The following is a 14,751-nucleotide window of genomic DNA, read 5'->3' on the forward strand; positions in this document are numbered from 1 at the left end:
ACATCCCTCCAAGTAGGTTGCAGCAACTTAATGAAGAAAATATGATAAACATTTTCTATATCTGTTCTACAAAATATACAGTCATTCACATCAAGATTGAATCTAGATCTTAACATTTTTTGACGGATAAATCTAAGAAAAAAAAATTGTTACTACTTCAACCTCAGAATTGGAAATTATTGGAATGTTCATGTGGATTTTCTTAATATCTTCCACACTTAATTCTTTAAGTACATATTGATTTCTTACAGGGTTCGGGTAACAATATTGTAGAATAATATTGTAGTGCCCCCTACAGTACAGCTGACTACGCCACCCCTTGAGCTAACTGATAGAATAGTGTAGTAGAGCAAGGGGAACTCTGCCCCAATGAGTGTACAGACACAGGTAAGTTAGAAAAATACAAAACTACAGTCTTTATTTCATACATTGAAGGAGGTCGTACAGGCTGGTCAATAAATACAAAAAAAGGTGGGAATCTTCACGGCCACAAGTTAAGATCAGTCAAGCCAAAGAGGATGAAAGCTAGTGGAAGCTACGGTCTCGATACCACACGTGAATAGAAGTGCACGCAACCCTTAGGGCAACCCACTGCAAACTTCAAGTTTGGGTGAAACACAGATAATTGCTACGGACAATACAGCACTGCAACACTAGTCACTCAGTGAAGTTATACTATGGAGACCGGCTTCCCAAAGCTTACAGGATGTTATGGCTTGACCAATAACGGGGGTGCCTACAGGGAAGACAATGAACAAAACAAAAAGAAAATTCCTCTAACCTGGGGCTCACAACACGTTCACCAACACATACAAACAGTCCCCAGGCTAGAGGGAAAAACAGTACCCAGGCTAAAGGGAAAATCAAAGCCCAGTCACTCAGAGTGACAAACTCACATGCGTACAATGAACCTCAAAAGAACAGCAGCTAGCACACCGCGAAGCTGCATTGGTCTAAAAAACAAACAAAACACAGTAAAACAATGTTTGCATTCCACAATACACCATGGCATGGTTCCACATACCTGTGCAGTCCGATTAGTTCACTACTGATCAATCAGAACACCGCTGGGACCACGATTCACGGCCACGTCTCTGTTGGCTCCCAAACAGAGACCCACTTAATAGGTTGGCAAAAACAGACTGAGAGGCTAAGGAGAAACGTTGTTTAGACATACCTTGCACGAGCCACAGCGCCCACAACACTGCCTCACACAAACAGTGCCAACAGCATGGAAGAGCTACCTGGCTAAGGACCCAGGTGTCAGTATTTATGCCAGTCCCATTACTGCCCATGCCCCGCCCCTAATAATGATGTCATAGAAGCACAGGGAAGAGAAACCTCCAAACAGACAGGGTGCCCTCAAGCAACGAGTACCACAGGCTACATATTTAGAATATCCCTGCTGGTGCATTTATTGTTACAAAATTCAGTTAATTCTAAGCAGAGCTGCCTCAGTTCCGGCAAGACTTTAGAGTACAATTGATTTTCTTTAACCATGGATCTTAAAGACAGTGTTATGGCTCGAATCATTCTAATATAACTGTTAACCGTACTAAACTCCTCAAGCAGAAAAAGTTTAGATTATCATCTAAAAAATTTGCAACAGCCCAAATCCCTTTATATTTCCATTCCTCTTAAAATCAAGAGGACAGGTGTCGTGCCTAAAAAGTGATTGCCGTCCAGCTCCCGCACAACCTGTCCAAGATATATAAGCCTAAGCCATCACCGACGTCTCCTTTTATCTGGATCAGTAAAAACACGGAAATACACATAACTTTATGTCCGTGGTAATGTTGCAAAGGAATGTCAAACTTTAACGTTTCTTGAAACCGAGTAAATAAGTACTGTAATATTTAGAACCATACTATATTTAGTATGGGCCTAATCACGTAAAATGCCATGTCTGAATACGCTGCAAACTTCAGAAACATATTTTGCTACAATTGTGATCATGACGATTTATTCACGAAGGGACACTGCTCTAATTGAATTGATTTTACATGCCAAAGATCCAGCTGTCAATGTGAATAAATTAGTTTTAACTTGGACTATGTAGTAAAGAATCTCATACTGAACACGTTTCCTCAGCCCTCGAATCTACTCTGACTGCATTATGTTACTTTCACCAGTTCAGAAGCCACGGAAGACACAAAGTGTAAACTAGCTTGAGTCAGTGCAAGATTAGCAGATTTTTATGTGTTGTGCAGATCTAATGAAATCCAATTTCAACACAAAAAAGTGCAAAATAATTGTTTTTTATGAAACAATATGCTATAATGCAGTCTCCAATGTACATCAGCATTTTTTTAATGCTATAATGATCAGGTCTAAGCACTATAAATATTTGGATGAGAAAATTAGGATGATGTATGTCATTAATATATGTACACCAAATGGATCATCAAACACTGTAGATGATAGAGAACAGAAGAGAAGATCTAGTCAAAGATGGTCTCAGGAACATCTGGATTCTGGGCCAAGAAGTAAGGGTTTTCCCCTGTTCAGAGGAAAGTTATATTACATTAGTTATAGTGATAGTTAGTATATCATTACGAGAAAACAAAAACGTCAGAAAAAATGTTCTCCTTGATGATGGAGATTGAATCTTACCATTGCTGAGATTTGTTGTAATGTTAGGGTCCTGGATTGTGTGATATATGGGGTCCATACTAATAACTGGAATTAGAAGTAAAATAGAAAAAAACACAAATGTATTTTATATACAGAAAAGAGTGAAGAAAGCTAGTTAATGTACTATGGAGGCATTCTATAAAGGAAAGACACATTTAAAATAAATGACCTTCCTGTGTACTTTGTGCACTAGCCAGATTGTAGACAGAATGTTCTTTAGGACTTGAAGGACCTGGTGAAAGGGAAACCTTTTTATATATAAAAGTAAAACAGAGCCTATAAAGAATTCAGTAAAGAAAGAAAGAGAACTTTTCTGTCACACTCACAAGATTCATCCTTTGGTTGTTGAGTCACATCTGATATTTCTGCATAGACGTGGTCTAACCGTCTATCTCTGTCACCCTCTAGTTACACATTGAGAGAACATGAGACCATAAATACCAGCTCCAGCTATCCCAGGGGGATTTGTACAGACATATTACTTTATTGAGTCAACACTTTTGTTCAGAGGGATTTACAAATTGTGCATAGTATTTGCAGGGGGGTGTAAGGCTTAAACAGACAACTCAGCATTGCAAGACAGATTTCCAGACTTATTTGGACTGAACAGGCTTTGAAATCCCAATAGCATGTGTACAAAGCACATTATATCATGAATAACTCCTTGTCAGAGTGAGCCATCCAGATTTCGATGTGGAGATTTGTGGTCTGGGAGACACCCTTGTCCTCTCCTTTTACATTACAACACTTTGTAAATGCCAAAAAGTGTTGACTTATTATAAAGTGTTACCAAAATGTGTCTATAGCGACTGTAAAAAAAACTGTAATCTATTTGGTATCAACAAGAACCTCACACGTTGTGTGACATATGCTACGAGCAATTCAGTTTTCAAACTCTTACCATGGCATTGTGCATTGAAGCATTGAAAATGTTTGTTACTGTTTGTGTTCCACCTGGTTCCATTGATAAAGCATTACTAATTTCTGATTTTAGGTTCAAGTGATCATTAACTAAACATTATCTAAACTGAGCAAGAAAGACAAGAATGGTCTTAAAGATGATTTAACTCCAGCTGAAATAATTGAATATTGGCAAACAGAGGGAGTCCATAAAAACAAAGCAAAATATAAACTATTATTGAAGATCACTACATCTAATTGGCAAACGTCTCGGTCCTCAAAGCAGCACCACCATCTTGTGCCAGACCTTAGGCACTGCACAGCAAACAACCAGTGAACAGACCAGCAATGCAGGCTCACATTCTTCTGAGTGTTCAGTGACAGTAGAATTGGAGAGCCAATTCCAAAATGGAGTCCTACTAAGATCCTTCAAGCTCCTGATCCAGCACAAATTGTTGCAAAAGTTGTGTGGATGCCACATGCTTACTGTGTTGCCTCTGTGTTTACTCTTTGAGACACTAATGGGAATCAGATGTGGTCAGTTTATTAGTTGCTGCCAGTTCCTGTTGCACATGCAGAGTGTAGATGGTTTACGTTGATCCATCGTTCTATTTTGGTTTGTGTGAATAGGTATAGACTTTTTTGTTTTCGTACAGGGAATGGGAAATGTTTTCCACCTGGAAGCTGTACTTATCTTTATGTGCCTCATCTATCAAGTGGGAGGTCGGGTCAGTTCTTTCCTCTATTGAGGTTTGACTGTTTCGCTAAATCCCATTTATATCCACTCTAAACTGATTCAGGTTTTCAAAGAAACCATTCTGACCAGACCACTCAAAATTGATACAATTTTCATTGTTGACAAAGTGCTGACTATCAAGTGTGTTCTGCAACACGACAAGGACTAAAAGAGCAGGAATAAGATAACCAAGAACACATCTGCATGCCAAAAGAAAATGGTTCCTCTGATCCTCTGAGTACACAACCATGATCACTGGTTGAATCTCACTGCTGTCGTTAATCAAGTTCCTCTTTCCTGTGGGTGCAGTCTATCACAATGTGTGCAATTCCAGCATACTTTGTTAATGTTAAAACACTGTCCAGTTTTTAACCCAAATACAGTCCTACACCTGTATTTATACAGACTCTCATAGTGGGATCTGCTGATTTAGAATCAGGTCCTCTTCAGTTCAGTAATCTCACTCAGGATGATGTCATAACTACATCTGATCCTGGATCAGTCCATGTCCTGTTGAGAATGGGTCGTTCCAGCTCACATACATTTCCTCTGTCCATCTTTCTCATTAGTTCAAATCCACATCTCCTCATTTTTGTCAGTACAAAGTCCACAGCTTGCACAAGCACCTGCCAAAGTACTGATTCAGTGCAACATCATGTTCTGCTCTGTGCCATCATTCAAACAGACTTAAAGACTCAGAGAAAAATATATTACATTTTCCACCACTGGACATTTTTCTTCTCCATCAAACATATGAAATACAATACTGTACTATCTTATGTAATGCACAGACGCCAGACGCATGTTTAGCTTGTTGTTGTTTACCTGCTTTCTGAGCCCAGCGTCTTCTAATGAGGAACCCCACCAGCAACAGAACCAGAACCAGAACCAGTCCTCCAGTGGTTACACCCACAGGCAGTTGCCAATGACCTGAGACAGGATATGACATCAGAGAAAGACAGGAAGTAGAAATGAAGTGACTCTGAAGAGTTCCTCACTTTATTGAGACTTTATAATTAGCTGAGTGGAAAAATACTGTATGTAGAGTTAACATTTTCATGTACAGAAATCACTCCATAATGACCTCTGAGATGGAGATGAGCAGACATGACAAATAGTACATCCTGTTCATCAAATAGTTGAAGGATGAATGTGGAGACTTACTCTTGTTCTTCTCACTCTTCTTATTTTCATTCTCATCCTTCTTTGTGGCCTCACTCTCTTCACCCACTGACACTATCCTAGTTGTCACTGTCAATCCAGTCAAAACTCTTATTTCCATAAACAAGGAGGGCCTGCCCCATGTGAGTGCTTTTGCCCCTTCAACGTACATTGTCACTTAAGAAATCTAAGATAATAAGTGGGAAATTCTACAAAACGTATTTCCTACTCCATGTAACAAAGAATCAACAAGTTTATGTGACATTAACATCTGGAGAAACTGACCTGTGTTCTTAACTCTTGTGGTTGGGTTCTTAGTGGTGTGAGGGCTCGTGGCGATATCTGAAAGGAGGTATCATACTTCACCATTGTACATACAGTACAGTCACATGACACAGAGAATAACCTGCATGACAGTTTGAACCATCCTTTCTATTGAGGTTATCTAGAACAGGGTCTAGAACATGTTACGTGTGACACTAAAGAGGACCACTCCTTAGTGAGAGACTTTATAATGAGCTGAATGGAAGAATACTGTATGTAGAGTGGACATTTTCATGCACACAGATCACTCCATAATGACCTCAGAAATGGAGATGAGCAGACATGACAAATTGTAGATATCCTATTCATCAAATAGTTAGGGAATTGTGAGTGATTTGCCCCTTCTCTAACGTACATAGTCACTTCTCTATGGTAATAAGTGGGCAATTCTATTTCCTACTCCATGAAACAAAGAATCAATACGTTTACGTGACATTAAAATCTGGAGAAACTGACCTGTGTTCTTAACTCTTGTAGTTGGGTTCTCAGTGGTGTGAGGAGTCATGGTGACATCTGAAAGGAGGTATCATACAGCGCCTTTATACATAGTCAGGACCAGCCCTGACAGTATTGGAGCCCTAGGCAACATTTTAGATTACCCCCCCCGCTTCCAATGTGTACATAACCCTGAACTGTAAAAACATTATAACATCTTGGAGGATTATGTGTAATATCCTGCATGCTATCATTCCATTGACCACGTTTCCTGTCATGAAAGCAGACCATCCTTTGTATTGCAGCTGTTAAGAACATTTAGTCATTTAGCAGACGCTCTTATCCAGAGCGACTTACAGTAAGAAGATGTGGAAGAAATTGGGATTTCCTGTGTGCTTACATTAATCACTAATCAATAGAACTAGTCATTGGATACTAGTTAGTACGTTTATCATGTAAGCTTGCTATTAATAACAGTATATTGTGTCTATGTGTCAGGTTAATAGATGTTCGGGGTCAGGATCATCAATTGGCGTTGTCGAGCAGCAGGATTGCAGAACCAGATCCAGGAGAGACCCACGGCGGCACCAGTGTAAAGCAGAACCCGTGACGCGCAAAACCAAAAGGTAAGGGGATCCTTTTTCTAAAACCCCATTCACGGACTGCTTTATGCTTGGTGCGCCTGCTGTCCCTCTGCGATGCTGGTAACGTAAAACATTTAAGAACCTTTTTTTTATTGTGACATTCAGTTGGGAGCCTGGTCTTAGCAGACCCGAGTCTGCTAGGCCTCAACAGGAGGAAGATAAGTTATTAATAGCAAGCTTACATGATAAACGTACTAACTAGTATCCAATGACTAGTTCTATTGATTAGTGATTAATGTAAGCACACAGGAAATCCCAATTTCTTCCACAAAGAACACCTGAGACACTTCACATGAGAGGGTGCCCATTTCCAGGTGTGCACTGGAGCAGTAGCAGGAATGCTATACTGCTGCTGGCAAATCTTACACTGACTAACGGCAGCTTCTATCTGCCCATCTAGAGTGGGCCACCAGAACAGGCTACTGGCCAGGGATATGCAGGGTCATCAAGATTTATCAAAAGCTTGGAGTGAGATTCCCTGAGATCCCCCCCGAGACGAGCTTTCTGTGTTTGTGTCTATGTTAGCTAAACTGAGAAAATATGTCAAATAGATCACATTCTATTAGAATATAGAGATGGAGGGGGGCCTGGGAGGGGGGTGGAAGTTACTGTATTTTTGTTACAGTCGCACAAATGCAAAACAAGACAAAGCGGAGTGGTGTTCTTAGTGTTCTTAACCAAGTTAACTTGGTTTCATGTTGCCATAGTAACGTGGTTAGGTTTGCGTCACTCAAGGCCCTGAGGGTTTGCTGCTACGAGGGAACAAAAACTTTCTGAGTCAGGCTCTTAGTTAGCATTAGTATTGTTTCTGGGTTCCGGGTGCAAAGTGAATACACCATGCTTGTGTGTTAGACATTTTCTCAACAAAGTCTTTCATCAGTAGGAAACTGGGTTTGGCTCAGTTGTAGAGCATTTGACTACTGATCAAGAGGTCACAAGATCAACTCCCCTGTGCTTTCCTTTAAGTAAGTGTCTGCTAAATGAATACATGAATTGTATTAGGAGAAGGTAATAATGCTGTTTACAGTAAATCTATCAGATACTTCAAGAACAATACTGTACTTTGAGTTGGTGGACTTTTAGGACCACATGTTCTCTTCTGATGTTCTTCTGGGACTGTTTCTGTGATGTTGAGATGACATGAAACAACACATCAGCTGACCTGTATTCTGAGGCCACAACAGAGCTCTCTACCACACTGTCTGTGCCTGGTGAATCTCTACCACACTGTCTACTGGCTCTCAGAGACTCACCTGATGTCACTGTCAGATTCACCACTGGTTCACCGTTGCAGTAGTACACCCCACTGTCTGAGGAAATCACTTTAAACATTTTCAGTGATTTGTCTGCCCCTGAACTAAAACGTTTGCCTGGGTCAGAAATGTGTTTGTCCTCGCTGTCCTGTCCTTTTCTCACAGTCAGAATGTCAACTCTTCCTCCATTTTGGTCTCTGCTCCATGTTACATTTCCTTCAGAGTGGCCACAACTCAGCGTGGCAGTGTTCTTCTGCTGGACAGTTTGACAGGTCATCTCTGTCATGACAAACATGGATGGATAAAGTATAACTACTGTTGTCTCAGAGTGTGACTAGATGCAGGAAGCCTTACTTCACTGTGTACATCCTACATCCTACAGCTCAAGCTCCAGAACCTTCTGAATTACAATTGGACTAGAAAGATCCATATCCACTACACATCAGAAACTATCATTCTTTGGACAAGCTTTTGAAAAACAACACAAAAATATACAGGAAAAGTAAAGAGACTGCTGAAAATGTCCATGAAATCTAAAACAATATACACTATGATTCAAAGTATCTACAATACATTCACCACAATATAAAATGACTTTGTCAGTCTTCCACTCAGCAAGACACCGTAGAGAAGCAATGTGAAATGAGCTCACCTGCGTAGTTCTTGCCGATCAAGACAGAGACTAGGAGGCAGAAGTACGTGGTCATTGTTCTTCTCTGATCTGTCTGGTCTGAGGTGAAGCTGAGACAGCAGTTGCAATTATTTTTGAAAGGGAAGTGAGCTGACGTAGTCCAAAAGTTAGCACACACACAGACTCACATACAGATCAACACAGTCAACACACAGAGCCACGACTCTGGAGGTCGAGAAGTTATTTCTTGCACTCAATCAACATGCATCTGTATAAAGTATGTTATTTGTGCTAGTGTGTGTGTGTGCCTGATAGACTGCATGCACAGAAGTGTTAGTGTAGATGTAGGAAATTTCATCCATAAAGAAACCCTTTTGTGAGAAACAGATTCAAATGGTTGATCCAGTGTTGTCTGTCAGCACTGCTCATCTTTTGAATGAAAAGCTGGCTTGCCATGGTCGATGATAGAGACTGAATCTTCCCATCTATGTGTTTTATGGTTTTAGGATCATAGAATACAAGAATATAATATAATAAGTAGGCTATGCCTTCTCTCTCAGTAGCCTACCTTGTTTACTGGCCAGACAGAACGTGTGTTCTTCAGGGCATGTAGCGTCTGACCAAACTAAAAGATAAGAAAACACAGGGAGAGATATATTAAGGACATCTTGCATACTGTACATGCCATTACTTACTCTGATTATATTTCTCATCCTTCACTTTCTTCTTTTCCTCCTTGTTGTCTTAATTTTTCTTTCCATCCCTCTTAATCTTTTCATTCTTCTTGTTCTTCTCACCCTTATGTTTATTCTCATATTTATTTGTGGCCTCACTCTCTTCACCCACTGACACTGTGCTCGCTGTCAATGTCAATCAAATCGAAACTCTTATTTTCATAAACAAGGAGGGCCTGCTACATGTGAGCCGAGTGCTATTGCCCCTTCCACAACTTTTACTTTCACGTAAGAAATCTAATCCATCACTCCATAATGACCTCAGAGATGTAGATGAGCAGACATGACAAATAGTCGATATTATGTTCATCAAATAGTATGATTCACACATCGAATGTGGAGACTTACTCTGTCTTCTCATTCTTCACTTCCGTCTTTTCCTCCTTATTCTTCTTTTCATTATTCTTGTTCTTCTCACCCTTCTTATGTTTATTCTTGTCCTTTCTTTGAGGACACTGTCCTCTTTATCACTGTCAATCAAGTCAAAACTCTTATTTCCATAAACAAGGAGGCCCCGTGTGAGTGCCCCTTTGACAACGTACATTGTCACTGAATAAATCTAAGGTAACAAGTGTAAAGTGAAAAGTATTTCCAACTCCATGTAACAAAGAATCAACAAGTTTACGGGACATTAACCTCTGTAAAAACGGACCTGTGTTCTTAACTCTTGTGGTTGGGTTCTTAGTGGTGTGAGCAGTGGCAGAACCAGACTTTTATATATGGGGTGGCCAAGGGGTGGCCAGGGACACACTTTAATCAAATTCTACATTTACTATGAATAGACTGTGTCTCTACATCTGAATTGCAACTCATTTCTTTCTTACACACACTATACTGTACTCACAAACTGGAGAGACATTGGTCACTCTGTTTTCATGAATATATAATCTGGGTCTAACCAGATTAGAGGTTAGATCCTTTGATGAATCTTTTACATGAAAACAAAACGATTAGTGTATACTCACACAATAAATGCCACAGCCATCAAAACAAGAACACTCATGAATCAACAAGCAACATTTTAAAGTGAGGCTTAATCGGAAAAAAACGTTTGTGTAGGCTTATATGTGTGGCCTACAAACACAAGCTAAACTTGGCATGTGACTGTCTGCCTAGTATGCTCTGACCTGGTGCCTGTAGCCTCCGGTAGGGAGCTTCTCTGAGGTCTTGCCGTGGTGCAAGGACTGGGGTCTATTTCCACCTGATCCTGTTTGCTCAGCTTTTTGAAGAAGTCTGCTACCTCACCCTTTCTTTTAATGTTTGAAATGAACCCTAAGCAAAAATAACATGAAGGCCTACACATCCAATTACCCACATTTGAGTCCAATCTCAATCTTAAACATATCCCCATTATTATCTTCAATCAACTACCAGCCTTTAAGTTACTAGATCATGACTAGCCCTACTCTGAAATACGTATTTCAAACAGGCATTATACAATCGCAAACAGGGTTGCTATCTGACTGCAGAGTCAGTCAATCTTTTGTAATGTTAATAGATTGGTAAGGCATCTCATCAAGAAATATTAGCAGTTAAAATACAAAAATAGTGTAGCCACCCACACAGAAAGACGTGTGTTATATGTTAGGCTGTTGGTTGTTTACCAGTAGGCTACCCAGTGTTCGCAGGGTCCGACACGCCATCTGCTGTCTATGCAGTATGGAGGATTATAGGGGCCAAAACTAAATAAATAATTATATAACACAAAGCTTAAATAAATGACTAATTATATAATGAAATGCCTAATTGACATACAAAATAAATAAATTACGAATTAAATGAGACACTAAATATATAAATGTTACATGTATTTGTGTGTATATATATATATATTTACGTTTTAATGTGTTCACATTTATTTATTTATACTTACATTTATTTATTTATCCTTACATTTATCCACAGTGTAACTTTCTGCAGCAAAATAAATCAGTCGTCCGCCATCACCAAGAGCAGCATGCTCTTGTGTTTACATTTACATTACATTTACATTTATGCATTTAGCAGACGCTTTTATCCAAAGCGACTTCCAAGAGAGAGCTTTACAAAAGAGCATAGGTCACTGATCATAACAACAAGATAGCCCCAAACATTGCGAGCAGCCAAAACATGAAGCATACATTGTGGAAAACCAAATAAGTGCCAAAGGGAAGAACCATAAGAGCATGCAGTTAAACAATTTACAATTGAACAACATGAAATTCCCCACAAGAGTGCAAGAGTGTAGTACCTGTAGAAAAAAAACAAAAAAACAAATCAACAGTAAAATATTTCACAGCGAGTACAAGAATTTGAAACCGTTACAACTAACCAACAAGAGCAACAAGTCTCTAAATACGAGTCATTGTGATCCTGGAGAAAACTAACACTAGGTCCAGCCAAGCATTCCTAAGTGCCGTTGTACTCCCGGAACAAGTGCGTCTTGAGCCTTTTCTTGAAAGTGGGGAGACAGTCAGTGTCTCTGATGGAGGTGGGGAGTTGATGCCACCATTGGGGGGCCAGACAAGAGAAGAGCTTGTGTTGGGACCGGGCGCTCTTGAGCGGTGGGACCACCAGACGGTTGTCAGAATAGGACCGTAGGTGGCGGGGGGGGGGGGGGGGGTGTAAGGCTGGAGGAGAGACTTGATGTAGTCGGGTGCAGTCCCGTTCACCGCTCGGAAGGTCAGTACCAGAGTCTTGAATCTGATACGAGCCGTGATGGGAAGCCAGTGGAGGGAGATGAGGAGCGGGGTAACATGGAAGCGTCTGGGTAGATTGAAGACCAGACGGGCAGCCGTGTTCTGAATCCTCTGTAGAGGGTGGGTTGCGCATGCTGGGAGACCGGCGAGCAGCGAGTTGCAGTAGTCCAACTTTGAGAGGACAAGTGCTTGGACTAGCAGCTGGGTGGAATGCTCAGACAGGTATCTCCTGATCTTCCGGATGTTGTAGAGGGTGAATCTACACGACCGGGAGACCGCAGCAATGTGGGCTGTGAGGGAGAGCTCGTCATCCATGGTCACCCTGAGGTTCCTGGCAGAGGATGAAGGGGTCACCATCGCCGATCCCAGGGTGATTGAGAGATTGTGGGAGATGGAGGGTTTGGCCGGGATGATGAGGAGTTCTGTTTTGGCGAGGTTCAGCTGGAGGTGGTGCTTGGTCATCCAGGCGGAGATGTCTGTGAGGCAGGCCTCGATCCTAGCTGAGATCCCCGGATCAGTCATGGGGAACGACAGGTACAGCTGCGTGTCGTCAGCGTAGCAGTGGTAGGAGAAGCCATGGGAGGTGATGATTGGTCCAAGCAAGGTGGTGTAGAGGGAGAAGAGGAGGGGTCCAAGGACGGAGCCCTGTGGGACACCAGTGGAGAGCTGGCGAGGGCCTGACACTTTGCCTCCTCAGGAGACCTGGTAGGATCTTCCCAACAGGTAGGATGAGATCCACTGAAGTGCAGTGCCAGTGATGCCCATCTCAGAAAGTCTGGCCAGCAGGATTTGATGGTTAACCGTATCAAACGCTGCAGAAAGGTCCAGCAGACTGGAGGGCAGTGGTGACTGACAGGAGGGCAGTTTCTGTGGAGTGGCCAGTCTTGAAGCCCAATTGGTTGGGGTCAAGCAGGTTGTTCTGAGAGAGGAAGTTTGACAGTTGGTTAGATACAGCTGTAGCGGGGTTTGCTCGTTTAAAGATAGAAATACTTAATTTATCATAAAGTCTGGGGCACCACCCTAATATTGGTTTAGGACATTAGGGAATCCTATGTTTAATATGTAATAATCAGTCTCATCTTTAGGAATGAATTCGTTCTAAGAGTAGAGCCAATCGTAACATCAGTGAACACGCACGTCAAAATATCTTTACAATGAATTTATTCAAGTAAGGTAAACAGATCTTATGAAAAGTTGGATTATGGGTTTGATATGAGAGATTGGTTTCAATGAACAGAATGAAATGGTCTAACTTAAAGAAAGGCAGAAATTGTACAGTCAGTGATTACATCCTTACAAATCATAAACAGAGCTCACGCCAATGCCATGTCGAGGAGGAAAGAGCGTTAGCCATAGTTACGTTTGATCAGGGGTTGATCAATGATGTTGAGGGCGGTTTGCGCCAATGGTCCATTTGAAGAATCTGAAGTCACAGCGCGGCTGCGCTGGGTCATGTGACTGAGTCTGCGGGATCTCAGTGAAGTCGCATTTGGAATTGCGTTTTTGGTTCTTCTGTTGAAACGTCCCGATAGTGACGCGTTCACTATGAAGTTGAATCTCAGGAGAAGCTTGGCGACGTCCTTTGGAACGCCAATCCTGATGGCGTTCATGCCATGGTCGGTTTCGCTGGAGTCAGAGATTGATGGTCATCTTAGGGCTTTATACAGTTCGAGGGAGGACCCGTCTGGGGTCAGATGTGGATTGGGGGAAGCTGGGTTCTCAACTCCCCCCTCCTTCCTTCACACCTACCAAAGGTGTGATCTGATCTTTGGCTGGTTCATTCGATGGTTCAAATATTGTTCTGGACATCTTGGTACAGTTACAAAATATAGTTGAATGATTGTTTTATTATGATAGCTTCGTGTAGATACCAAGAATGACGTGGTTATCTTTCAGGAAGAAGGAGTTGTTACTAGAATCAAGATTTCAGTGAACACAACATTAAAACAAAGTAACAAACATAACACAAATATCCCTCTCATAATTCTCCACCTTGTACTCTTGTGGTAAAGGTGAAGTCTCAAGAACTTTCCTCAAAAGTTCTGATCAAGGTATGCTCTTTGTTCAAATCGCCGCCGAAACGGATAGCAAATGGTCGCTGGAGACGTGTTGTCTAAATCAGGCCCTTTGAAGCTTGCAAGCTAGCAGGAGGGCTGATTTGGTAGATTGGGGAGGTCCCCCCCATTCTATGGTTCCTTTGCATCGGCGTTTGGTGGGTAATCAGCATACTGAGGGTGTCACAAGGGCTGATTAGGGTTGTCTGATGTGATTGAATCACTCTTCAGGTGTGGCAAGATGTTGGCTCCGTGTGGTCTTGTGGACCTCACTACACAGCGCGTTCAATTGTTTTAGAAAAGAAGGGTAGTAGTGATACTGGTCTCTAGTTCTGGAGGACGGCTGGGTTAAGGTAGGGTTTTTTGAGTAGAGGGCTAACTCTGGCCTGTTTGAAGGCAGAGGGGAAAGTGCCGGAAGTAAGAGAAGAGTTAAGGACATGGAGAAGAAAAGTCATGATGGAGGGAGAGATGGTTTGAAAGAGAGGGAAGGGGACTGGATCAAGGGGACAGGAGGTGGGGCGATGAGAGAGAATGAGGTCAGAGATCTCTGCCTCGGACAGGGGAGAG

The 14,751-nt window shown here is 41.7% G+C and overlaps 2 protein-coding genes across 6 annotated transcripts in view; one reads left to right on the forward strand and one right to left on the reverse strand.

The window, feature by feature from the left end:
- The window catches only part of LOC134040647 (uncharacterized), a 59,706-nt gene that overhangs the window by 26,255 nt on the left and 18,700 nt on the right, over nt 1–14,751 (forward strand). The window lies entirely within an intron of this gene.
- LOC134040960 (uncharacterized) lies at nt 1,794–10,146 on the reverse strand. Of its 5 annotated transcripts, XM_062487162.1 has the most exons (8): nt 8,740–8,798; nt 8,088–8,366; nt 7,897–7,956; nt 6,212–6,268; nt 5,717–5,773; nt 5,096–5,200; nt 2,614–3,038; nt 1,794–2,500 (listed from the first exon to the last, which is right to left on the reverse strand). In XM_062487162.1, the coding sequence occupies exons 1-7, from the start codon at nt 8,792–8,794 to the stop codon at nt 2,911–2,913; spliced, it is 741 nt and encodes a 246-aa protein (XP_062343146.1). In that variant the 5' UTR covers nt 8,795–8,798; the 3' UTR covers nt 1,794–2,500; nt 2,614–2,910. The 5 variants fall into 5 exon arrangements, 1 of the variants encoding a protein (XP_062343146.1); XR_009932931.1 differs by lacking the exons at nt 7,897–7,956; nt 8,088–8,366; nt 8,740–8,798 and adding an exon at nt 10,105–10,146; XR_009932932.1 differs by lacking the exons at nt 7,897–7,956; nt 8,088–8,366; nt 8,740–8,798 and adding an exon at nt 9,414–9,560.

This window comes from Osmerus eperlanus, chromosome 20 (assembly GCF_963692335.1).
Source record: "Osmerus eperlanus chromosome 20, fOsmEpe2.1, whole genome shotgun sequence".
In the NCBI taxonomy this organism is placed as follows: domain Eukaryota; kingdom Metazoa; phylum Chordata; class Actinopteri; order Osmeriformes; family Osmeridae; genus Osmerus; species Osmerus eperlanus.

What these genes read in the sequence shown, in the direction of transcription:
- LOC134040960 (XM_062487162.1), bottom strand. Translation starts at nt 8,794, where the DNA reads ATGACCACGTACTTCTGCCTCCTAGTCTCTGTCTTGATCGGCAAGAAC. An exon ending in GAATCTGACAGTGACATCAG is followed by an intron (nt 7,957 to 8,087) that starts GTGAGTCTCTGA and finishes TCAACATCACAG; the next exon opens with AAACAGTCCCAGAAGAACAT. An exon ending in TACAAGAGTTAAGAACACAG is followed by an intron (nt 5,774 to 6,211) that starts GTCAGTTTCTCC and finishes ACCTCCTTTCAG; the next exon opens with ATATCGCCACGAGCCCTCAC.